The sequence below is a fragment of the Odontesthes bonariensis genome, chromosome 13 (assembly GCF_027942865.1).
Source record: "Odontesthes bonariensis isolate fOdoBon6 chromosome 13, fOdoBon6.hap1, whole genome shotgun sequence".
NCBI classification, from domain to species: domain Eukaryota; kingdom Metazoa; phylum Chordata; class Actinopteri; order Atheriniformes; family Atherinopsidae; genus Odontesthes; species Odontesthes bonariensis.
This window is the reverse complement of record NC_134518.1, coordinates 29,706,883-29,734,217: the sequence shown is the minus strand read 5'-3', so window position 1 is coordinate 29,734,217 and position 27,335 is coordinate 29,706,883. Positions and strand designations below refer to the sequence as shown.

The window sequence follows — 27,335 nt, the reverse complement described above, 5'->3', positions numbered from 1 at the left end:
AAATGCATCTTAAATGGAAGGATATTATGAAGCAATATTGGGTAAAATGTATGTGTCTGGTAAATGGGTATTGACTATAATAAGTCAAATGTTGCAGGTTCAATTGCTGCAGGAATGCTTAATAATTCCATCTAGTAGAAAGTGCTTTTAAAAATGTAAACAACAGAAATATAAACAGATCAACAACAGGTGACCTGCAGAACATCAGAAAATCTTTGGGGTATTACTCTTCCTCGGTGTATGAATGTTCACTTTTGTGGTCATTTGGGCAGAGTTTGTTCTTTCTTTCGTACCAGTTTAGGATGGTCTTGATAATTCAAGAGAAGACATGGCTGTGCCAAAAACAAGTCAAGCTGAATGAGAAAAATGCCAAATAATAGAAAATCGTCAAAAAGGAAATGCTTGTCTTTTATTATCACTGGCTCTGGTTCATGACTTTCAAATCGTCGGTAAACATTGAATTGGAATCTACTTGAGTTATGCACATGGCAGCTGCTGCCAGACACACACAAAACTTTGGAAATATGCAATTAAATATGCGATACATGTTTTTATATAAATGTTCAATGTGGCTCCTTAGTAGGTAGCTGTTTTATTTATGGACCTTCAAGCTTGATTAGGGGCTGATGAATGAGAAAAAAGGTATAATTTTAGGCATGATCATATTGACCATCAACATGCCAATTCCACCGTTATTAGTGACTGACAAATCCGTGGGTTGTGAATGTGCTCTGAATTCAAAACATCTATTTCAGTTCCATATCCTCAGTGCTGGGCAATTCTAAGCCCTAAAAGAGACTTCGAATCATACTGAAAAATAGACTTCAGTAAATACAGTGCAGGAAAAAAAGTCTAAGCCTCAGAGAAGGGAGACTGAGAGTACTGAATACATTGCTTAATTTTCCCTGTTCAGAACAGCACTTTAACCTAAGGCTATTTTTAGTTTCAACTGGGAGGAAATTGAGGAAAACGGCAAAAATTCTTTACACGAATAACTGAATTATTGTGCAGGTGTTTGCATACCCAATTGATCCTGTGAATGGTGTTTTCAAGGGTAAAAGCACTGGTGAGTTTCTCAGAGTGCATCTTTTATGCCAAAAAATGTAAAAGACACTTTGTGTCTCCTTCTACATGAAGCAAAATTTGCTTTGTGTACAAATTGGGTCATTAAATCTGTTACTAAAATCCCATAAAACTCTTTTGTGTTGAGACTAAATCAAATGCCAGAACAATAAAAATCCCAAGAAAGAGTGCAACAACGAATAGCTACATTTCTACCTTTTAAATGAGTGTGAGTCAAGCCTCCAGTTATTATAAAAACTAGAATATATTAGAAAAAATGTGTATCATATGTTCCATTACTTTGGGAACATTTCAGCCTCCTCATGAAAGAACCAATATGTCTATTGCCATTTTCTGTCACTCCAGTGGAGCTGAGTTTCCCATAAGTTTCAACACAGTACGTTCCCTTGGTCTGTTTCCATTAGACTTGAAATGTAGAACAAGCTGTGTGAACTGATCTGAGCAAGATGTATGTTTTGTATTTGCAATAGCCAGAAATATAGGAAGAAGTAAACAGATAGCCACACTCTCATTTTGAACTAAATAAATGGGTTTACATGCATTAAATTTGCAAATTATTAACAGGCGCAAGCTCTATGGCTTCTCAAGAGACGGAACAATACATCATTTATTTACCACACACTGAATCATAACTAATAGCTTTAAAAGATGCAGCAACACAAACGGAGGTGGTGATGTTAAGTTAATTGGGGTTTTGCTCACTGGAACAATGGAATGGAAATTTTTCCATGCCAGACACCCAAAATTCTGCCACCAATCCAATCTAAGACAGTAAAATATAGAAATACGATTTGTGAAAAAGCTATTGAAGTAATGCTGAAAATCCACACCTCAGTCACATCTTGATTGTGTCATTTCAAATCCATTTTGTTGGAATGCAGAGGACAATTTGCAATAATTGTGTCATTGTCCAAATACTCATGAACCTGACTGCATTACATGTAGGCAATTATGGTTGGTGCTTGGCTTTTCATAGATTAGAGATGACACAGAGAGGTTATAATTGAGGGTACAACGGCTAAAGGAGGAATCTTTCACATCCAAGAACTTGATTTGGGTCACTGAGATGAACAGCTGATGGCACTATTTTCCATGAAGTCAGATGTCAACCACTGGGCAAATTCCACCAATCTAATTTAGATTTAATTGTACTTTGGACTTGGTGTTGGACATCAGAGACACTTTTAAATTGTTTGGGAATCCTTTAGTTTAATTCAAAATGATACAGTGTGCTATATACTATTCACTTATATACTTCACTTATTCTTCTATTCTCAAGTTTAAATGCAAATGTCTGACAGCTTTGTGACTATTCAGGTTTTTCTATTATGTGCATGTGCAAAGAAAAACCTTGTCTGGGAGGTACGCTTAAATTAATTAAGATTAATATCCCTTATTCTTTACATTTACCATTAGTTATTTGACTTTCAGTGCCAGCGGCAATAACAATAGATCACTGAAAGTCATACATTTTGTAGCATATTCATCTAAGCATAAGGCATAGAAAATCATTACAGGTCATAGGTATTGGTGGTTCTGAATTCTTCTTATTTTTTTCAACAAGGATCTGATCTACGGCCTAACATCTAACACTGGTTAGAGTTTCATATTTGCACAAAATCTCTGGAAAATTCTGAACAGTGTTTCAAAGAGGTGTAAAGAGTCAATGTGAATTGCAGCCCATTAACAATGAAATGAAGACATTAATACATGGAACACGGGAACGATCTTAATGTACTAAAAACAAGTTGCTAGGCCCAACTCTACAACTAGAAATTGGATAATGAAGGTTCCATTGCTCATTTAGCAAAGAATTAATATGAGATTTCTGTATGAAAGCAAGATATATCGGTGTTGCTGCTTGTGAGATAAAACAAAAAGACTTGTGTGAAGATGGTGAGATAGTTTACAATGAAACAATACATTTAAAACATCCAGAAAGCATTGAGGTTTACAAGAAGGAGGGAAAATTGAACACAAAAATGTCAGGTCTGTAAAACACTAATTACACAAAACACAGAGTACAGCAGTAACACAACAAATCTTAACACTAGGGCTGGGTATCACCAGATACCTCACGATACAATATTATCACGATATTTTGCCCACGATAACGATAATATCACGAAACAGCGATTCTGCGATAATCGATATATTGTAAGAAATTTCATTCACGATACATCACGATAGGACAGGACAGAATGGAACTTTCATTAAAAACATGAATTTAATGTACATTTTGATTACACCTTATATCCAATTTACATTTTGCAACCTATCAAAATGGAACTTACCTATGCCTTAATGCAAAAACAGAGCAGTATAGAACTTTGAAAAAAAATAATGAGATAATATTAAACAGGGCTCGAGTGTGACCAATTTGGTCGCACATGCCACCTATTTTCTCTATGGTGCAACTAAAAATAATCTGAGGTCGCACAGGTGCGACCAGTGCAAAAAGTTAGTCTAGAGCCCTGTTAAAATCACGAGCCTATTTCAAACTATCATTCATTCACAATCACAACATTATTAAAATGTAATCTAATCTATATGATGTACAAACAAAACAGATACACGCATAGATTTGAATACAAAAATGTTATGCTATCAGCAACAATACAACGTTAGATTAGAACAAATAACCTGCCTCAGGAGATAAAAGGGCAGCACAGATTGCAGGCTGCTGCTCCAGAAACCTGTCTAGCATCTCTGTGGCAGTTCAAGCATTCTTTGGTTTCTCTTCAGTGCATCAGCGGCTGTGGTGCTTCTGTGGAAGAACGTGGAAATCCTCCGGACCCTCGCAATGAGTCGAGCAACAGGTGTCACTTTCAGGGCATGCTGTGAAGCGAGGTTAAGTACATGTGCAAAACACCGAATGTGTTTGTATCCAGTCAGCTCAACAGCAACAGTCATATTAGATGCGTTGTCAGTGACCACCAATGCATCTTTCCCTGTAAGCTTCCACTCCACCGTAGCCTTCCGTATGACTTCTGCTAAGTTAGCACCAGTGTGAGACTCTGACATCACTCGAGTCTGGAGAACGTAGGACTGCAGTTCCCATTCATGAATAAAATGAGCAGTGATTGTCACAAAAGACTCTGTGGCCCTGGAAGTCCACGCATCGCACGCAAATGCAACTCTCTCAGCAGAGTGAAGTGCATTTTCCACTCTTGCTTTCGTCTCTGCATACAACGCAGGAATAGCTTTTTCAGTGAAGTATTTTCCACAGGGTATGTCATATCTTGGTTCCAGTGTATGTAGCAATCGTATGAAGCCTTCATTTTCGACTACACTATATGGTCGAAGATCTTTACAAATAAAGCAAGCAATGGACTTAGTAATACTCGCAGCCCTGGGGGCTACAGAATGAAGCTTTGCTTTCAATACGGTATCGATTGTAGGCTGGCTTACAGAAGCGTTAGCATTAGCGTCGTTAGCTGTCCAAGGACCAGGTGGCTATGCATGTTCATTGTGTTGCCCGTGTACTTGACCTTAGCGAGACAGTTCTTGCAGATTGCGAAGTCTTTATCAAGTGTTATTCCATTCTCAGTATTGTAAAAGCCGAAGTGGGCCCAGACTTTAGATTTAAAATTTGACGGTGCATCTCACGTGTTTTTCTCTGTTTGCTAACCCTCCTTGCGCCACTCTGTAATTTTCTTTTTCCATTTTCTCCTTCTTCTTTGCTACCTCAGTCAACTTCACCCACTCTCATTCATGCTAAGCGCCATCATGTGGAGGTTTGAAGTAGTGATAATGTAAATCAAAATTGTGACAGGGTTTTGTGAGAGAATCTATTTAGAGCGGCTGTATGTTTTTTGTTTAAATATCGATATTTGGCGCCAGTGTATCGATAACGTCCTGCAAGACAAAATATCGCGATATATCTTAGTATCGATATTTTGGCACACCTCTACTTAACACCCACTTGGTCAGATGATATGTGAAACCTCCCTAACACAGTTAGCAGAAGCAAGAGCAGCACACAATACAAAGATCAATCACAACTTAGCCACAACTTTCTGAGGTCAAAAGTAATTGCAGTATCTATGCTAAAGATATACAATTTTAAAATTGTGGTTGAGAAATAGTTTTCACATTATAGCTGAGGTGAAGATATGAAGCACACCGTATTCAGCCAACAAATATGTGCCACAGTTCTATATTAGGATCAGGAACAAAAAAGACCAATCAAATACAAAACAAGTGGCAATAACAGCTGGATAACCTACACCAAATTTATAGAATTAGCCTGTTTTCATTTAAAATGGATCCTGATATCTACAATAAATAAAATGCTAACAATTGGATTAAACTAGATCAAATCAACATGGCAATTAGTTCTAAATCATTCTATATAGAAAGTTTTTGGCCTCTAATCAGTTTGAATCCCATGTTTATCAAATTATGAAGGAGAAACAAAAACCTAAAAACCTCCTAAGGTTCCCATTCCCAAGAAATGTGCAGCATCCTGTATGTAACAGATTCAACAGCAGGAGCAAAATAATCAGGCAGTCATTAATTTTCAATAAGGGTGCGAGAAATAAATGTATACACCATATTTATGAACCGTTAACAGGCTAAAGCTCAGTGACTTCTTGAGTGCTGGAATAGCACAATATTTTTTTTTACTGCACACTGAATACCAAGTAATATCCCTAAGAGATGGAACATCACGATCAGGGGTGGTAGTGTCAGTGGTCTGAGACTTTGCCTGCTTAGAATCTTAATGGAATGCGCAGAAAATCCCTTACATGCTGCCATGTTAAAGTCCATACAGCATGTCGGTGGGAAGGAAGTAATTTACATTAAGCAAACTGCACCCCTCATTTGATAATCAACTATAATAACATGGCTAGCTATAATGAAGCTATGATGAGCTTAAATTTAAAATAAAGAAAATCTGACTGCTCACAGGAATTGTGCAGCTGTTGTCATGGAAATAAAAAATGTATGTACTGGAGGTGAATATATATGCAATATTTACGTCTTAGATTGGAAATTATTTTGGATAAGGCACGAGACAATTTGAATAAATGGAGATACACACGTCCTAAGTTAAACTGGTCATTAGTTGTCATGGTACTATCATGTGAAAGGACACAGACCTTTCAACATCTTTTCCAAAGTAACAAAACCTGTGGGGTTTTATTTTGGGGTACAAAGAGTTAGCTGTGTGTGCTTTTTTCTTGTACACCTTCAAAAGATGGCATGGATTCTCAGTTAGCACAGTATGAAAGGTTTCAAACTGTCAGAGTTGTCACTTTGAAGGAGAGGTGAAAACCATCAGCAGAAAAAAGTCCATTATTTTCTTCACCAAGGCAGGGGAAAAACAAATTCCATGTTTAAGGAAGTGTAAACTAGTACAGATGGCAAATTAAACTTATAATTATGTAAACAATTAGACTGTGCATACCTTTCTGATCTTTACTGAGTCTGACAAACCATTAATAAATTGAATATATAGCTGCCAGATTTAATTGTGCACAAAGCACCTGACAAAAAATTACCCGAGTATGAAATTATATTTCTTCATTTAATTAGAATTATGTTTCTAATTAATGTTGAAGTGATTTTGTGTGACGATGCTACGTGATTTATTGGCAGCACATCAGGTACCTGGAAAAGCTGCGTTCATTTACAAAAATATGTAAAAGAGAGTAGGTAAAGTGTGAAACAAAAACTGTATTAAGTTATTGTATACGAGCACCGACCGTCAGAACAATCAGGTCAAAATAGGGTTGGGGTTTGACCTTGCCATTTAATTGGACCGCCATCCTGGCCCCTTTTACATACATTGGAGTGGAATCGAGTTTACTACCAAAGTATGTCTGACATCACAACATTGTTTAATGTTCAAGACATACTGCTGCTTCAAATCCCTCTGTGTAGGATGATCGTATATATGCAAGCGTAGACAATTTCACTGTACAGACGTTGTCTTAAAGTTACTAAAATAGTGTGTCAGTTTGTCTGATGGTGCTGCATTTATCTGGTTGCGTTAGTTAAGATTTGAGGGCTTTGATTTAATACTATTCCAATTGTCCCTTCTTGTAGACAGCCACTTATTTACAGACACATTTAAAAAGAACAAAAGTTGGGTGAAGTGCTTCAGAGTCAATAAAAATTTACAGCCGACAAGGTAATAAAATATTAAAAATATAAAAAAATAATGACAGCAATAAATACAAGTAAAAGAAGACAAGAAAAACTAATCCTAAATTTAGATGGCATAATCCAGTCGAGTTCAAAGCCAAGGAGAAGAGGTGAGACTTTAGCAGTGGCTTATCTCAACAGTCTGAGCAGTGCACATATGGAAGGGAAAACTGTTTTACTAATTTGAAGTAGCACTGAAAAAGCTTGATCCCCCGATGGAAAACTTGATAGAAATAGTGTTTGGCTTATTTCTGCTCCTCCTAAAATCCATAATCAGCTCCTATGTTCTGATTGTGTTCAAGGTGAGGTAACTGTTTCCACACCATACCAAAAAGGGGTTGACCAGCTATCTAGTCTGAGTTTCTAATCCATCCCTGATACACCCAAAAACTGAGTCTCACAATATCTGGTTTGCTGGTCAGGTAGTCAGTAATTCAGGCGATTGTGGAGCCACCCATCTGTATTTTCTGGAGCAAACAAAAAAGTACTGACTGGATTGTGTTAAAAGCATGGACGCAGGTGAGAAGCATGCTGAGTGTTGATCTGAAGTGGAACTACTGAAAAACATGTTCAGCTCATTGGCTCTGTTCAGAACTCCATCAGTCTGATCCCCCTTCACCTTCAAGCCTGTGATCTTTTTCATCCTTGACCACACATGTCTCAAATTCTTTTGCCTGGGCTTGCTCTATATACTTTTTTTCTGAAAACTTTCCAACCCTCTCTTATCTTCTTTTTTCAGCTGTTTTGAAGAGTTCTAAACAACTCCCTGTCTCCCTCCCTGAAGGCTTTCTTTTTCATGTTCAGCAGCTTTTCAAGATCACTGGGGATCGGGGGCTTGTTACTGGGGAAGCACCTTACTGTCCTTGTAGGGATGAGCCTCTTCACACACAAGATAACTTAGTCTATCAATCACTCAGTCATGGCACCGATGTCCATCTCCATGTGGCTCACACAGGGCATTCCAGTCTGTAGCCCCAAAGCTGGAATTTGCTTATTTCCTTAAGCTTTATCTTTTTTAAAATCAAAGGTTGCTGATGAAGTGGGTGTATAGTTCGAGGTGAGGTGAAGCAGTGAGGTCACTTTCTCTTGTGATTCGTTTTTCTGTGTGTATTTTTTTTGATGTTCCCTATTTTGTTTTCGTGGAACTTTGTGTATGAAGTAAAAGTATGATGATAAACTGTGGAAAGGCTGGAATTGTAGTTGAGAGGGAGACTTCGTTGAAATCTCCAGAAACTGCCACGACTGAATTGGGATGTTGGGTTTGTAGCCCAATAATTTTAACTAAATCTTCACTCATTTTGCCATGTTGCACCACATCTGCTGCATTTCCTCTTCACTTCATCTGGGATGGTTTTTTTTCCCAGCAGTAGTTGGCATTTGGAAAGCTAAATTCCCTGCCAAACAACTTTTCCCTTGACAGGGTAACATCCATCCATTTTCCATCCTATCCCAGCTGTCATTGGTTGAGAGGCAGGCTACACCCACAGGTCACCAGTCCATCACACTGCCACACAGAAGCAAACGAGACACACAACCATGCGTGTGCACACTCACTCCTAGGAACAATTTAGAGTAACCAATTTTTTGTCACACGCATGTATTTGGACGGTGGGAAAAAGCCAGAGTACACACAAGAACTTGAAAACTCCACACAGAAACGCCCCAGAAGTATATCCATACAACGGGAATGAACGGATATATGGATATACGCGGATCTTAATATTGTCCGAAGGACGCCGACTTTCACCAAACTGTTATCGGTGAGTAGATGAACGTATTTTATGCCAGAAATAAGGTCCAGGTTTAAAAAAAACGAACTTCTCCTTTAAATCAAACATTCAAATTAAAGTGATGAAATTAATCAGCAACATTTTTGCAATGGGAATAAACAGGTATATTCAACAATCTCCTGAACTGATGAAGCGGATACAACTATACTTTTGGATATACTTTTATACTTTTTAGCAGCTACTTTTAGCAGCAGGGATGTGGACAGTGAAAAGTCACATCCTCTTTTATCAAGTATGACAATTATTCCATTTAAATGAAATGCCAATGAATTCAGCTGTTAAATCAGCAAACTATTGTGTATGTTTCATTATTGTGCAAGACCGCAGCTTTCAGTGTCATAGAATTAAAATTGGTTATATGTGGTGAATGATGAAGCAGGCTCTCTGTGAACCTTTGCCATCTGAAAACAAAAGAATTCCATCACTGACAGTCTAAAACCCACATGGACAAAACATTGTACGAGGGCCAGAGGCTGCCCCTGCATAATCTCAATGCATCCCACATCATCCGCTAATGGAAACAGAGCAAAAATCTATAAAAAACCTGCTCCGTTAATGAATGTTGAGATAAGTAAAAAATCTCTTATGCCAGTTTACTTGATTCCAGCAAAGACAGCTCATTTATGTTAGACCAAATTAAACCACAAGTCGTCTCTTTCTGCGACACGTTTGTGTGTTACGGCACAAACAGTTTTAGGATTAATGCTTCAAAAGAGAGAAATGGGATTTTTGTCCTAAGCTAATCTGTGTCTAAACCTAGAAATAATTCTGACGTTATGTCACAATTTAAATTGTAGATTTAAAAATCCTAGAGGAAACAGTTCGGCATCTGAAATCAACAACTTGCACTCTGGACATAATACCATCCGACTTTTTAAAAACTGTTTTACCTTAGTAGAAAGTGATCTCCTACGAATAGTTAACAGCTCACTGGCATCAGGCATTTTTCCTAAGTTACTAAGGACAGCTGCCATTAAGCCACTCCTAAAGAAGAGAACTCTAGACGCCTCTATGATGAACAACTACAGAGCTGTCTCTAATCTCTCTTTTATATCTAAGATTATTGAGAAAGTTGTATTTAACCAGCTAAACGACTTTCTGAATGAAAGTGGAAGTCTTGATAACTTTCAATCAGGCTTCAGACGTCATCACAGCACTGAAACAGCTCTGGTCAAAGTGTTAAACAACATCAGGTTGAATACTGATTCTGGTAATGTTTCAGTCCTGAGCGCTGTGTTTAAAACTGTAGATCACAGAATCCTGTTGCACAGGCTGGGAAACTGGGTTGGACTTTCTGGAGCGGTCCTTTACTGGTTCAGGTCCTACTTAGAAGGCCGAAGTTATTTTGTTACAATTGGCAGCTATGAATCTGAGCGAGCGGCCATGACTTGTGGAGTCCCCCAGGGATCAATTCTTGGACCTCTTCTGTTTAACTTGTATATGCTCCCTTTGGGTCAGATATTGCAGAACTTTAACATCAATTATCACAGTTATGCAGACAATACACTACTTTATGTGTCTATGTCACCGGACAACTGCAGCCCAGCAGACATACTGTGTCAGTGTTTGGAGGAAGTAAACACCTGGATGAGAGAGAATTTTCTACAATTAAATGAAGACAAAACTGAGATCATTCTGTTTGGTAGCAAAGAGAAGAGGGTCAGCGTTGGTAAATATCTTGAGACTCGGGACCTTACAATCACTGACCAAGTTGGTAACCTCAGAGTGTTGATAGACTCAGATCTGACTTTCAGCAGCCACATCAAAGCTGTCACCAAGGCAGCTTTTTACCACCTCAGAAATATCAACAGAATTAAAGGTTTCCTCTCCCAAAAAGACCAGGAGAAACTCATCCATTTATCTCCAGCAGACTCGATTACTGTAACGCTCTTTTAACTGGACTTCCCAAAAAGAGCATTAAACATCTGCAGCTCATCCAGAACGCTGCTGCTAGAGTTTTAACCCAGACTAAGAGATCTGAACACATCACACCAGTTTTAAAATCTTTACACTGGCTTCCAGTCAGTCACAGAATAGATTTTAAAAGCCTGCTGATGGTTTACAAATCCCAGAACGGTTTAGGCCCAAAATACATCTGTGAAATGTTCAGAGAATATAAACCTAGCAGAGCTCTTAGATCCAAGGACTCAGGTCAGCTGGTCCAGTCCAGAGTCCAGACTAAACATGGAGAAGCAGCATTTAGCTGTTATGCTGCCAACAAGTGGAACAAACTGCCAGTGGAGATTAAACTTTCACCAAATGACATTAGACATTTTTAATTCCAGGTTAAAAATATTTCTTTTCTCATATGTCTATGCATGAAATCTGCACGATATCTTTGAACTTATCTAGACTGTTGCTTGTTTTTAAATTAATTTAAATTCATTTTATTTGTTTCTCTTTATATTATTTTATGTATTTTAAATGCTTCTTCCACTCCCTACTGCAATGCTTTTATTTTATGTAAAGCACTTTGAATTGTTTGTACATGAAATGTGCTATACAAATAAATTTGATTTGATTTTGATTTGATACAAATTTCTCTTTGCAAGAAAAAGCCCTGAAATTGCCTCCCAGAATGGCTTACAAACAGTCACAAATCCACAAATAATAAACAAGTGTCGCCATATGGCATCACACAAGCTTGCAAAACAGAGTGAGTCTTTCTCTGATCATAACTTGTGGCCCTTCAATTTGTTTAGCCATTTCAATATGGCCCAAGGGAAAAAAAAAAACGCCTGAAAGTCTAACTCCTGGTCTATAAACATCAGGTCAGGACACAACACTGTGCATTTTGTTGGGTAGGCAGTCCTCTGATTTATTCAGCTGCCACTTGTACTTGGCTGGAGGACTTAAAAAAAAAAAAAGGTGTTTTCTATCATCAAAGAGATTCTGCCTTTGTAATCATGTGATATAAAGGATTGCCCATACAAAACGAAAAAATAATAAAACGTCACATTGGATTGTAAGACCATTATATTTTTTATTATGTTATGGTAAATTCGATGTCTGCTAACCTTTTGTCTCTTAAAAGACACCTTGTTGTAGACCCAATGTCTGCAGACCATGTGTCTGTTGATTAACACATTGACAATAATCATTCAAATGACCATTGTCTCCGGATTCTGCATCTCCCCAAAGTGCGAGACTTTCCCCCAGGGGGTGTGGCAAGGAGACAGTTGGAGAATACACACGGTGTGTTCTTTCAGGTGTCACCTGAAAGAACCAAACCCTCCTCTTTCTGTATAAATGCTTCTGATTTCCTTTGTTCTGGGTCTCTTCTCACCACGAACGCTGACTGGTGAGGACTGACCTCTTTTGCAGAAGAAAATAAACACGTGGCCGGCCGGCACAAACATTGAAAGTCTCTATTTCACTTCTCATCAGATGTAATAGGAAGGGAGTTAAGACTATAATTCCATAACAATTTGGCGTTGTCAGCAGGACCTCACGCGCAATCGTTTGGGACGAGACACGGGAAGCGATTGGCCGTCCTGAGTTATATAATTCAGCCTCCGAACGTCTGTTTAGTTTTTAAGACGGGAGGGCTAACCGTGCAATGTCCTAGATCGTTGCCGCTGAGATTCAACGGACATAATTCAGCGAAAAAACATCTGGTGAGTACTGAAATATTGACTTCTAAATTATTATTTCAAATTTGGGTTTTAGCATTTCCATTTCTCATGATCTTAGCAGGTGGCAAGTTTTTTGCTGCTTGTGAACTTAAGAAAAACGAAGCAGGGACGTTAATTGTTTGTAGATTTTTGCTGCTTGTGAACTTAAGAAAAACGAAGCAGGGACGTTAATTGTTTGTAGTTTTTTGCTGCTTGTAAACTTTAAGAAAAACGAAGCAGGCGGGTCAGTCGTACGACGCTTCCTATTTGGAATGGGGGGCAGATTTTCCGTTGAGATAGCGCCATCTCCGCGGGGGCCACTTGTTGACGTTATGAGAAAGAAATGTGGGGGGGAAAAGGTTAAAATATCTAAATGTTTGGGTTCCCAATAGGGGGTCCCTTAGTTTAAAAGACATATCAAAGTTAGAAGGAAAACTGAAGAAAAGGGAACGGGAAATAATAAGACAGAACAAAATTCAAAGAGATTGTTTACAAAGGACAGAGGCAGAGACACGAGGTGAGAGATATACACAGATACAGATTCCATTTACATGCGAAGGAGTTGAAACCAATGGCGGCTGGATTCTAATCTCAACGCACCAACTCCTTCACACACCTCGTCTACCACACCCTGAACATGACTTTTGCTAACCAATGGAAATTGCAAACTTTAACATGCTTCTGAGTTTTGTTTCAGCCAAGAAAAGCAAACGACTTTAAGACACCAGAGGACCTGGAATGCATTCCACCTGATGAGGAAGGCTGGTTAAAGGAGAGGTTTGACAAACTTGCATTGAAACACATTTATTGGACACAACATAAATGTGCTGCACTAGTCTCATTCAGGCCCACACATCCCACTAGAAGAACACACATCAGATAGTTGGGAAGATTTAAGCCCCGTTATGAAATCATGTAAGCGTGCAGCCGATTAGCAAGAAAATCTGATCAATCTGGTTTATGTTTCTCACCTACACTGCAGTGGTACAAAAAAAAAAAAAAAAAAAAAAAAAAAAAAAAAGAGAAAAAGTGACATCTGTGTGCACACTCAAAGGAAAATCCAGCTGGTAACTAAAAGCACTTCTAAAAAACTTTTGTTGTTTGTCCAAAGAAAACACTGTACTCAAACAGCCTTACAGGAGGTCTCCAAGTCACTGTGGACTGTCGGTAAGTATGATGTTTTTCAAAGTTTGTGAAAATGTTGTCATCACTCCAAAATCAGACTTTAAACTTTGTAAGTCAGTCAAACAAGAAGCCATCGATTCTTTGAGCCTCTTAAGACAGCAGGAGTCATTGTCCCAGATGATGATTCTCCAAAATGCACACTTTTATTTCCTGATAAGAAGATCAGAGATAAAGAAAATAAACACAGTGGCGTGTTTTTCAGGGTCTGCAAGCAGGTAATGCAGCCAATTAATACAATATTTGTTTCAATGGTCAACTTTTTTATACATCTACTCTGAGGCTCCAGGTTTACACAGGAAGCTAATTCTGGTTTGCTTTCAACTTCAGCACACGAGGCCATACATTCACACGTCTGTTTCAAGAATACTGTGAAAGCCAATGAAGCGTTCAGACAGTCTTGAATCCTTTGTTTTCTCTCCAGACACTACTTCGTTACAATATGCTGATGACCTAAAGATTTGCATCCCACTTTGCAGGTCTATTCTGATGTTGATATTCTATTCTCACACTAACAACTCAGATCCTGTCTCTCTCTAGGAAATGCAGGCGAGGATGCCGCTGGCTGCAAACAGAGCGACATTCCAACACACTGCCACTGATTTTGTATCAATTCCTGTTACCATTCCCAACTTTCTTACAGCAACACAGCCCTTCGCCACACCACAGGAAAAGACGCTCCAGTGCCACACAAAAGGAAGCTGTGTGATGTGGACCTGACTATAAATCTTTCCTGCCTAAACATTTCTTTCCTCACTTTGCATAACTGACACATGGGTTGAACCATGTGTCAAAAGGGGGGAAGAATAATGCTATAACCCAACACTGTTTTCACTAAAGGATTTTCAGATTTTCTTCAAGTTTCATCAATCATGAATGGTTTGTGCAACGCATAACAGGTAAACAAAACGATCACACCCACTCACCCACCACAGACAGACCATTTGAACACCTGAATAATTGCTTAGTAATAGATCGACGTGTGGTCGAACTGAATTGAAGTATTCCCAGCAAAATACCTAAAGAGGCTCTGCTAACAGAGATTATTCCCAGCTCACTTTGTCAATTCTGCAATAACCCAAATTAATACATTTCTTGCTATTAACCTCAAACAACATTGTTTATAACACCCTGCCAGAAAATGACACTCTAAAATCAAAATAGCGTAGTGTTGTGAGGAAACAGGACTGCCATGGACAAAAGCCTATTGTCCTTATGCATATTAGAATAAGGAAAACATTTAACATACACATGAGACCTTTTGCAATTCTTTTACACACGGAGTTTGTAACCAGGCCACTCCATTCCACTCACACAAGGAAATATGTTATAATATTGCAAAACTTATTCTGTCTATCTGTGTCAGCAGGTAAAATCACCACCAGCTTCCACTTCACGCAATGACTTCCAGCCTGACGACTGAGTGGGGGTGGAGGGCCTGAGAAGGAAGCACCGGCATTCCAAATGGTAACGAGATCCATTCCAGGGCCTTCTGATGACTGATACCGCTGTGAAGATGGCAGAGAACGACGCGGGTTCACGCCAACCACTGAAGGAAGATCCTCGAGCCAACGGAGGAGCCAAGCTGCCAACCGGAACGACAGAGGAGGAGCAGATGACACAAGGACGAACGACAAGGAGGAACACACGCCGAGGATGAACAACACGAGGACGAATGGTGCAAGGACGCACAGACGCCAAGGAAGATGGATGACATCAGGAACGAACGGTGCAAGGACGCACAGACGCCAGAGAGGACGACGCAAGGAATCAACTCAATAAACGCCAACTAGACGCGTTTCAACAAACTACACCATGGCACGTATTGGTGTGGAATTAAATATCCAAGCTCGGATATGCAACTCGGATATAACAACTCAGTTATAGTCAATGGGTCACCCGACCCACATGGCTCCCAAATTTAACATGTTGTTAGATTTTAAGACGGTCAAGCGGACCTCTGGAACTGAAGACAACCATTCTGATGAATATGAGAACATTACCAGCATCATCAAACATATGCAAGATGCCATTCAACCCCCACCAGCAGTGAATGACTTTCTAGGCTAAAATCTTAGAGCCAAGGATGGCCATCACGGTTTTTAATAATGATTTTCTTTTTGCTCTGCATCTTAATTCCATGCGTGTTAAAATGGCTGTTTGATGTGCTCATAACAAAGATGATTTACTCCTCCATGTATGTTCATGTGTATGCCAATAAGGCCGACCAAAATTCAACCTCTGTTCACATTCCTGTCACCAAATCAGACTCTGATGATAACATTTTGTAAATGTTTATTTTTATTTTCTTTGTTTTGCTTTGTGTTGGTTTGGTTTTGTTTGTTTGTTTTTATATTCCCATTATTTTCTCTCTTGTAGACAACCGCCAGGATGATATATTTTTCAATCTGTGTGAATTAGTGATAATAGTTATGACTATTTTTAATTTTGTTCCCTTTTTATTTTTTTAATTCCTTTTTATTTTTCTTTAAGGTTGTTTTGTTTTCTATTAGTAATTAGGTCTACTCAATTGAAAGAAAGTGGTTGATGATTTCTAATTTTTATCTTTTTAAAATTCTATTTCAATATTGTTTTCCTTTAGTTTTACATTATTTCATTTTTTTTATTTTTTATGGTTGTCTCCTATTAGTGATTAATTAATAATCAAAAGGGACAATTCGATGTCTGCTAACCTTTTGTCTCTTAAAAGACACCTTGTTGTAGACCCAATGTCTGCAGACCATGTGTCTGTTGATTAACACATTGACAATAATCATTCAAATGACCATTGTCTCCGGATTCTGCATCTCCCCAAAGTGCGAGACTTTCCCCCAGGGGGTGTGGCAAGGAGACAGTTGGAGAATACACACGGTATGTTCTTTCAGGTGTCACCTGAAAGAACCAAACCCTCCTCTTTCTGTATAAATGCTTCTGATTTCCTTTGTTCTGGGTCTCTTCTCACCACGAACGCTGACTGGTGAGGACTGACCTCCTTTGCAGAAGAAAATAAACACGTGGCCGGCCGGCACAAACATTGAAAGTCTCTATTTCACTTCTCATCAGATGTAATAGGAAGGGAGTTAAGACTATAATTCCATAACAATTACATGACTGATTTCAATATTTTATTTCCTTTATAACCTGGACAATCGTCAGATACATCCTTTCATCTAAGTTGTTCATCCACCTTTGTGCTGGCTTGTGTGGAGGTTACGGGGTGATCGTTGTCAATAAAGGATTTATTCATTTTCCTCGCCCTCTTTGTTCATGTTCTTTTACATATCAATATCACTGGAGATACTTCACAAGGCAAACACAAAGAAGAAATTCTTTGTGTCGAAGTATAATGATAGAAAGCTTTTAATACTCTTAGGCTGCAAAAAATAATTTGTTAATTTTTTTCTTCTCTTTTAACTTAGTTTTACAGTAGCTGCTGTTAGCATCTCGTGGCTTAACTGATAAAATGTTCCCCTCACACTATTGAAAAAGTTCCAACTGAACAACATGTAAGGCTAATGTTTGAGCTTCATCTCCTTACTCTTTGTGGCAAATCACCTTTGAAATAGATCTACACTCACAGATGAGTCTCTTCAACATGAATAACTTGAGTGATGACAGAGCTGTGAATGGCTCATTGTGTTTTCCGCTACCAGTTTCTGATGCGAGTGGAGATTGCACAGGAACTGAATAAAACATGAGGCAAGTGCAACAAAAAGGGTTTACCTTCTCCTTTTCAGCTACATGTACCTTCAATACAAATATCTTTTACTCTATGTCCTTTATCTCAAGGAGAAGGCAAAGGTACGGAAAAGATACGTATCAAGTGATGACACAAGGGAGAACTTCATCCCACTGCCAGGATCCAAAAACTGAAAAACTGAAGGCATGCTAACTGTGGGAAATGTTCTAAAAACTTGATGCAGGTTGATATCTGAAGGTGACATCAACGGATGACATCTGATGTGGGAATCTGTGGCGGAACTACCCTGAACCCCATCCATCAGACATAAATCTGGTAAGAAGTTCCACTCCAGCAGTTACTGACACTTTAACGACTCAACTGTTTTCCTGAAAAATTGTATAATCTCAAATAAAAAAATTAAAGTAAATTAAAAAAATTATCTCACGGTGTCTTAATGTAGCAAGTAGCGGTCCCAAAAAGAAGACATCATACAGGAGCCAGGCAGAAATGCAAATGAAAGAATTTATTTATTTTTCAAAGACAAGTCCAAACAGAAATCCTAAGACAGACAAAAAAAGCTAATCCAAAATCTGCTAACAAATTGGGAGTAAGACACTGGGGAAATGAAACACACACAATGATCGGGCAAGGAAAGAAATGAAAACCAGGAGAATGTATGCTGACGGAGCGATTACAAAATGAATGACAGGTGAGACAATGAGCAAATGAAACCAGGTGTGACACAGGAACCAGAAAACTAATAGAAATAAACAGAGGCCAGGATTACCAAAATAAAACAGTAAATAAACAAAATGGAAGGATCCAAGGATTGTGACAGATGGCCTTAATATTATATGAGCATGACACTGCATGACCTGATTCAGTCAGTGGGAATCTATGAATATGTTAATGATCTTCACCCACATCTCAGCCTCAGCATTTTCTCTAAGTCCCCTCAGACTCAAAAACACACTCTGCTACGCTCGCATTGTAGAGCACAAAAGGCAGAAAAGTAATGATCAGGGGCCGCTAACTCTGACTAACTGAGCACCTGAATGACAGGTTTTTTTCTCATAAGATACACCAACCCCTGGCACTTCGTCAATTTTTCAGTCACACATCCTGCCCAGGTAAGAAATAATGTCTGCCTCGGACCCGTCACTTGAGAGGTGGCTATTTGAGATGCCTGCCACAGTGTGCAGCCACCTCAGCTTGAAAAGCCTGCTTCCCTGGGGGCTTTTTGAACCATGTGCAAGATTCAATATTTTTTCCTGAGAAATGTCGGACAAAACCTGCAAACACAGACAGTTCGCAGGCTGCTGGTAGCATTGTTTGTGGTTTTTTTCCCTTGGTGGCATGAATTGCAAACAAGACTAAGTAAAAAAAAAAACATTTACAGCCATGCTCTCTCATACTCGCACTATCTTCCAGACAAATGGTTGTCGTCAGTCTTCATAAAAAGTTTAGCGGCAAATCCAGCTGTTATTTGGATTAAATTCAAGAGTGAGTAGCACTCTCATTGGAAGAACTTTTTCAAACTTTATAATTAGTTTAGTTGCACAACCGAGCTGTTAATGGGTCAAATTTGTAAAACAGCTTTCTGAAAAATTAAGACTCCAGATCCGTGTCCTCTGTAGTATTTTTGATGGTACACTGCAATGTCTCCAAATAGGTTGAGTCAACTTCTGCTGTAGTTTGCCATCTATAAATGAGACATCAAGGCCTACAGAAATTGATTTCATATTATTAGTCATAATCAAGACATATCATGTCCTCCATTTTCCCCCATTTTAGCAACCAGAGGAAAACACATCAACTTTCTTCTTGGCCTTGCTTGTGTTAGCTTCTCCAATGACTTGTACTAGCCCCACCCAGCAAGCACAATCCCATCCCGAAAGTAGTCTGGATTAGTTGGTGCAGGTTTCTCCAAATAGTCGAGGCAGAGTATTCAGGACTGCCTGAGGTGGCGCTCTGCAGATTCAAAGAAGAAATCCTAAGCCATAGTGTTGATGGCTGATCTTCCTTGTGATATGTCTTGTAACACATTAAAAACATCATATTGACATGTTATCAAGGTGAAAAGGTCAGTTTTTAGTGGAGGGGGACTTTAACACAGTTGAGGTGTCCATCTTTTGGAAAAAAAATAGTTATCAGCCTGAATGTAACATTAAGGAGAGGGAGGAGAAAAGCACATTTCCTGACTGCAATTACATCTTTAAAACACTTGTTTTTAATGTTGTTTTTCTTTTCACAGTTACCATCCGTAAGCAGGAAAATACTTTAATTGTATTTTCTTCACATATTTGCAAGTAAAGGCCATCCTTAAAGCAATTCTGTACTTACGGCATATGTTGGACTTGGTCCGGGCGTTATAACTCGGCATTCCGAAATATTTGTCGAAAAGATGGGGCCATCCATTATTATCTCCTGGAGAAAGTAAGTGACACACAAACACAAACATGTTAGTTTACTTAATAAAAGGCATCTTTAATGACTATTACAGCATTTCACATATTTCACGTAGACACACAACAAAGCAGAACTTTTGTTTTTTGCTCTTTTTTGAACATATATTTGTATTGACATAACATGTTAGGAGAGATGGATTACATTTCCTTTCCTTTATAATGATGCAAGGCATCTAACAAACAATAAGGGTAATGCCTTGACCATAAACCAGGAATTACAGATATCATTGGCTATAAAATATAAACAATGGTTTAGTTGCACTAATGCAACCATTTCATTTGCATTTGAATATCTGCTAAAACGAATAGTGTTCAAACAACAATTATCCACAGATGAAAATACTTTTCAAAAATCCTTCTGATCCCTGCTGTTCAAGTCAAACCCCTGTGGCAGTTTTCTATCACCCAAACAGATGCACATGCCAAAAAACTGACAAGAAAGGAGCAAGCAATGCTTGGGTAGAGCAAAGAAGAAGCAGGCTGGCAAGTACAAACACACACATTTTAATAATAATAGTGATGGTCACACTTGAGTGATGCAGATAGCTGCAAAGTCAGTGTGCAGCAAAGAAAAACAACCTGAATCTTCAAAGAAGTAAACAAGGACACGCAACCACCAGACTCAACCTTGAAAAACAATGAAAACGCTGAACTGAAACAGCCACTAACAAGTTCAGATGAAATCCATAATAAAAGTGGACTGGCAACCAACATATGAAAAAAAAATAAGGATTCAAAGTCTACTGCACCTCCGCAGCAAATACACATTACACTCTCCTGTTCCACATATATACATATACAGTACAGTATTATTACTATTATTATTCATTATTAGTCTATGCACATGTACAGCTAACCAACTGTGCTGCCATGGTACAGTACTGAACATAGAAGGAATTGAATATAAAATTGTAGGACATATATATTAAGGTTATTTGTGGAAACAAATTACAAATAAACAAACAATCAAATCTTTGTGTGAAACGTTTTAAAATGGCTGTGCAGTCACTTTATAGCTAAGTGTAAAATACTAGAAGAAATGCAGTATATAACAGATCTTCTAAGGACAAAAGCATCACTGTGGTGTCAGAATGTAGCTGAACATGACAGTGAATAGATATACTCGCTCAAAGTATAATCTTAGAGTTTGAAGTCCCTTAACCTCTTGGTAAAGGAGGTTAATTGCTCTAGGCAAAAAAACTGTTCCCCAGTCTGGCAGTGCAGGCATCAGAAAGACTGCAGCTGGGCTACAATTGTGGTGTTTTCATAAAACTGTCAAACCAATTTAAAGGAAGTCTTCTGGAACTGCACAAATGAGGAAAGAGTTGTGTAAAAAAGGGTTAAAAGGTGAAGGAGCAACTAAGTTATGAACAACCAATAGAAGCAGTGTGTTCAGTGGATCATAATTGCTCGAACTTGTTCCCACAAACTGGGGTGACTGCTGGATTCAGTCCTGCTGCAGTCAATAATCTGCTTTGTAGAAGTATAATTAAGTGGCCTTAGGCTCTGTTTACATTAATTCATTTCACCATTTCTTCGTGTCGGCGTCTTGCAAACTATTTACATTTACACACAAAGTTGCTGTCCTCTCAATAAAAGCCTTACTGTTTACTCTGAAACGGGGATCGGCTGATTCGCTAGTCACATGACTAATCAGCCATCACATCACATGATCGCCCTTGCATCTGGAGCATGCGCAACTGCTTAGAAAACACGACCTACAGGAAGAATCCCACTACCTGCATTGTGTTGCTACCTGTAGCACGTCACGAGCGTCAAGAGGAATGGCAAACATTAGTTCTTCCAGTGTAAAATGTGTGTTCTCGTGGACAGATGACGAGGTGCAACTTCTTTTAAACACAACCATGGACTATAAAACTTCGGTTGCGGCACAGTGCCAGTACATATTCTTCTCGATGGCACGAATAGAAAGGAAGTGTGTAACTGAAGTGAAGCACGCCTGTTTGTTTTTAGTTTCCCAGCACTCAAGTCACATGACCAACGATACCAGCCTAGCGAATCAGGGAGAAGTACGTCCGCAGTAGCTAGAGCTCAGCACTGCGGATCCTCGTTTCTCACCGTTGACAACTGCTAAAATCAGCATCGTATGCGAATGCTTACGTGGGCTCCGGCGACTTTGAATCCTTCCACCTATGAAGTCGTATTCCAGTATTTTAATGTAAATGGACAGTGCATCCGCGATAGAAACGATATAGAAACAGATTAGTATAAATGGCACCTTAGTTGATACAGTCACTGTTGCCTACAAAAAGACATTTGCTCACAGGAGAGAAGGGTCGCTACGTTATAAAACTGAGTTGTAGAATTAGAGATGTCACAGTTGTGATTATGGGCTGTTGCAGGTTTTGCAGAATGGGTTTGATATATGTTATTTATGAAGAGATCTTCTTGTGGGTTGGATAATAAAATCACCCTGACCTGCAAATCACTACTGTGTAGTGTTAGAAGGCAAGCGGAGGCTTAATTATGAATGGAAGCTGATTTTTCCATCTCCCTTCATGTACAAAAACTTTTTCAAAAGAAAAAAAAACCTTTTTGCAGTGCGGAGGTGGAAGGTGAGGTTTACAGTTTTAAAGAAACTAACCTCTGTTTTATCAACAGTCCTGTAATGTGGATTCTGAAAAACTAGAAGCTTGACACGCAGTCCACCATGCCTCCATTGATGAGTGAAGTGTGTCCACTACTCTCTCTTAAAGGTTGATAAGAGGTTTTTTGGTCATACTGGTGTTGAAAGATAAGCTTTTCTCTGAGCACCACCACGCCAGGTGCTGAACTCTGTACGTAGACTCAGTTTTACCCAAGACCAAACACATGACATTCCCTGCATACTTTATATACTGTACACACATGCTATACACACAAATGCAGTTCTTAAATGTTCCCCTTTAAATATAAAATAAAAACAAAAACCAATCAACCCCCTGTGACCCGAAAGTTTATAAAGATGACCGACACGATCTCTCATTTCCATCAGTGATGTATCAAAAACATGACAGAAAAACTGGACCAAAGGGGTTCACAAATTATTTTTAAAAACAGTCTTTGAATATTAGACGAAACTCATATCAAAATGGTTTCCACAGTGGCACAGATTCTTTTTGAAGTCAGCCATACCAAACACAGAAATGCGACTCATATTCAGTTTAATTCTTTTGAGGATTTGATGGAGTTCTTTATCGTGCTCGGGCAGACTCTTTCTGCACATCCAGATCCTGGATAAGAACCCTCACAAGTGTTCCTAAAACCAAATCACTTGTCTTACTTATAAGTATCAGGACCGTGCAAGGAGAGCCAGAGATAAATTCTTCAGTCACTGTGCATTTTAGAATTTCTTGGAAAACTGCTAATTTATATTTACATTCCAGCTGTTTAAAAAAGCTGAACACTCAGCATTTCAGAGAGATTTCACATAGTAAAAATGAAAGTGTTCACAACATAAGCTTTTTTTTTTGTGGGCCTTGTGTAAAAATCAATTAGTAAACCACATTGCTCAGAATAACTAAGATAATGATGACGCTTCGCTTCAATGACATCGCTGCCACTGAGGGAATGAGAGGAATCACTCCATCAGACCATTAATGAGAATCTTGGGTGTTGCCTGCAGAGGGGGAGCTTCAGCTTATTTAATCAGTACAGCTCTTGGAGTGAGATTGCCTGTGGAATTTCCACTTGCTACATTTGCATAATATATGAAATATTTAGCTTGAGTGCTTAAAAAGGTAAAAATCAAAGAAGCCATCACCTGAAAATTGAATTGAATCCACCAGCAGCCCATGTGACCAAATGAGCCAACACTGAACTGTTCACATAGGCCACATTCTTTGATGCAAGCTGTCAATAATTGGAATACAAATCTGTTGGGACTTCTTATAGTGTGAAGTTTCCACTATATTTTTAAACACAGATATCATATGAAATTAAGCAATTAATCACATATCATCCCTTTTCCTGCATTCATGTAATTAAATTTAATGCTGATTGGAGCAATTGTTTGTCCTTCTTTTACTGGTGAGTAAGCAGTTATCTGAGATTATTGATTGTTAGTATAAGCAAGGAAGCCTCATTAAAACTGGACATTATTAGTTTCCAGAATGTGGTGTTATTATTGCCATCTGAGTTTCTCGTTGTTCTGCTGTCCAGCGCACTTCAGTGTTCAAGAATCACTGTTTGCAAAGTACGGTAAATTTGCTTTTCTTGAATAAACTGGGAGTAAAATGTTGACCCAGTTGAACAGACATTTTCAACAGCTTCATATGGCACATACCATTCCTGTGCACATAGCTGCACAGTCATGCAATAGGTGTTGCATAGCTTTTTCTAAAGACAACTTTGCTTTCAAGCTAAATTACCTCAGGTGATTCCAGGATTCACCTCTTGAGTCTGTGCCATGTCCCACATTTCTAATGAATAAAAAGATCCAAGTCTTTGAAATTTACTGAGGTGCTAATTAGAACTGGGTCAGTCTCCAAATGGGTCTTCATGCCGAATAGCTGGGAGAGGCTCCTGAAAAATGGAGTCAAAATTCTACTAAGGCTTTCCATCATTTGTACAACTGACTCACTTGTGTTATCTTTAACATGCTGTCTCTGTGATGAGGATATGTTCAGAGTAATTTACACAGAAGAAACAACACAGGTGACTTTTGCAATTGAAAGGCACATACTGAGAGGAATGCATTTGTGTGTGTCAGTGGGGTGTTTTCTTGAAATATTCACAAAGATGGCGTCAAACCCCACAGGCTGGTGGTCGCAGCAATTATCCAGTAAAGCGAGAAGTTGTTTCTGTTTACAATGAAAACTCCACAGGATACCATTTGTCCAGACACACACACACACACAGGAATGTTGTGATGAATTCTGCATTATTTGTATGGCACTCAGTACCACTTTTGAATTTGAATTGGAAGCAAGGTATTTTAATTAGAGGCTACAGAGTGTTTTATGTAAAATGAGGCCCTTCATTTTGTTGTACGTACTTTAAATGTAGTTTATAGGCTTGTACCCTGGGCAGAGGGCCAGTAGTAGTTAGTGGACATAAATCCAGTTCTGTGAGAAGCCCTAGGAGCACTGAGGGTATGCACTCTGATGGACCATCAAACTTCGCCCACATTCAAGTCATTTGTCATGTTACTTTGGAAGCCATGCCCACCAACCCTTAACCCCGTCCATAACTATTCAAATTGGACTTGGGTAGAGTTAGAACGTCCAACTGTGGGTCACAGCCATGCACACTTAATGGCCAGTCAGTAGGATAAAGTGGAATACCGTCCCTCCATGTTGTAATAGTTACAGGTTTGTCACCTGGGTAGTTTTCGCATTGTATCCACCACAATAAACATGCTCTTATACTGGTAAAGGGAAAGGATTTATTCGTCTTCTCTTAGGTATCTAAACACACTACAATTGGTGTAAAAACACCATTTGTATTCTATAGCGCTTTCAACAATACTATAAATACAATTTTGAGATATATTGTGTGCAGGGTTGGGGAGTAACGGATTACATGTAACGGCGTTACGGTAAAAGGATACAAAATAAAAGTAACTGTAATCCGTTAGAGTACAAGCAAAAACGATGTACTCAGATTACAGTTACATTCAGTGAGAATGGGGGTTACTTAACAGGATTACAATTTGTGCGAGGTTGCAGTGACAGAAGTACAGAGCGGCAGGGTCGGACTGGGGAAAAAAATCGGCCCTGGCAATTTTCCCCGGGACCAGCCCCCCCTCAGTATTAATTAGTATCTCCAATCTAATTAAATAAAAATAAAAAAACGAGCACAGACCGCTCATACAGTCAATGGCATGTACCCATAGAAAAAATACACACTCATACACACATCACACAACCTGACTATCGACTGCTAACAACCATGATCAGTAACCAACACAAACCCAGACACATAATGGCTCGGCGGCCAGCAATCGGATAAACCAATGAAGTGAATCAATCCTGTGAAAGAATGAAAACAAGTGAATGAAACCTGCACTCACCCATTATGAAGTTAACTCTGCCAGCCCCATAATCTTGCCCCTGCTCAGCCAACTCCTTGACGTCGGGTATGGTTGGTAACGTTACGGCGGCTAGCATTAGCAACGAGGCTGCTAGGCATGCTAAATCGGTAAGCATTAGGCTACAGAAGAAAGCTAGTCTTTTTAGCTACGTTATATTATCATCTTTCTTCTCGGCTATAAGTTAACCTTTGTTTACGGCCACTGGCCCTAACCTGACGCGCTAGCTGTCAAATCACCGGAAGTTTTCACCGGAAGTACTGGCGCACACACAAAAGCAAGGGTGTGCAAAGAAAAATAAAATGTGATGTAAAAGTCTTACTTTGCTTATTTATTACTAAAGTAGAGCACTTCATTGTCATTGCACATGTATTAATGAAATGCAGTTTGGCATCTTATCAAGTGTAACGCGTGCAGATTGTATAGCATGCAGTATTTAGAGATAAAATGCAGTTATTTACTAGCCTGGGTGCCAGCCGAACTTAGCCCCGCCCATAAAAGTTTTGGTCGGGAAGTTCGGTCTGGCTCTGCTCAGTTGGGAAATCATTATGCCCGACCAAGAATTGGTCGGACCAATCAGATTGCCAGGGCGGGCTTTATACGATGATGGACAGATGATCAACAGGGACATTATCGAGTACGTCACTAAAGAGCTGAACATGGCTGCCACTGGAGAGCTAGGGTGTGTAGATTCTGCCATCGAGTCTGTTCTACAGGATCTCCACATTGCATTCATTTTGAAAGACGAACAGAGGAACGTGATAAAGGCTTTTATCGATAGAAAATATGTTTTTGCCGTCCTTCCTACAACAAGTGTGTGTTGCTTAATCTACGTCACATACTACGTTGCTCTGATTGGTTGTAGGTCTATCCAATTGAGCGAAGAGGCATTTTTTCTCCTGGTTCGGTTGAAACACGCCACATACTCAAATCTCTATTGAGCAGTATCAGACTCACATTCTGACTAGAATCGTGAGTATGACGTAGTCAGGCTAGTTATTTACAGCTAGTGTAAGGAAAGATGGTTAATAGATATGTGCAGAATAGATCAATTACCTAGGGAAATGCATGTATGTGCAGAGAATGTATAATGTAGTTATGGCAGTACAATGAAAAGAAAAATAGCATGGTATAAATAAATGTGATAAATACAGATGGAATCATACATATAATATACAGATTATCCTATACCACAAATAGGTAAAAGTAATCCAAAAGTAATTAGTTACATTACTTTTTTTAAGTAATCCAAAAAGTTACACTACAATTACATTTTAAACAAGGTAACTTGTAACTGTAACGGATTACATTTTTAAAGTAACTTACCCAACA

The 27,335-nt window shown here is 38.9% G+C and overlaps 1 protein-coding gene across 1 annotated transcript in view; it reads right to left on the bottom strand.

Annotated features, from left to right (window-relative positions):
• The window catches only part of rxfp1 (relaxin family peptide receptor 1), a 99,968-nt gene that overhangs the window by 22,427 nt on the left and 50,206 nt on the right, over window positions 1–27,335 (bottom strand). The window contains exon 3 of the mRNA XM_075481882.1: window positions 19,848–19,931. Within this exon, the coding sequence (XP_075337997.1) occupies window positions 19,848–19,931 (84 nt within the window). The remainder of the gene's footprint in view (window positions 1–19,847; window positions 19,932–27,335) is intronic.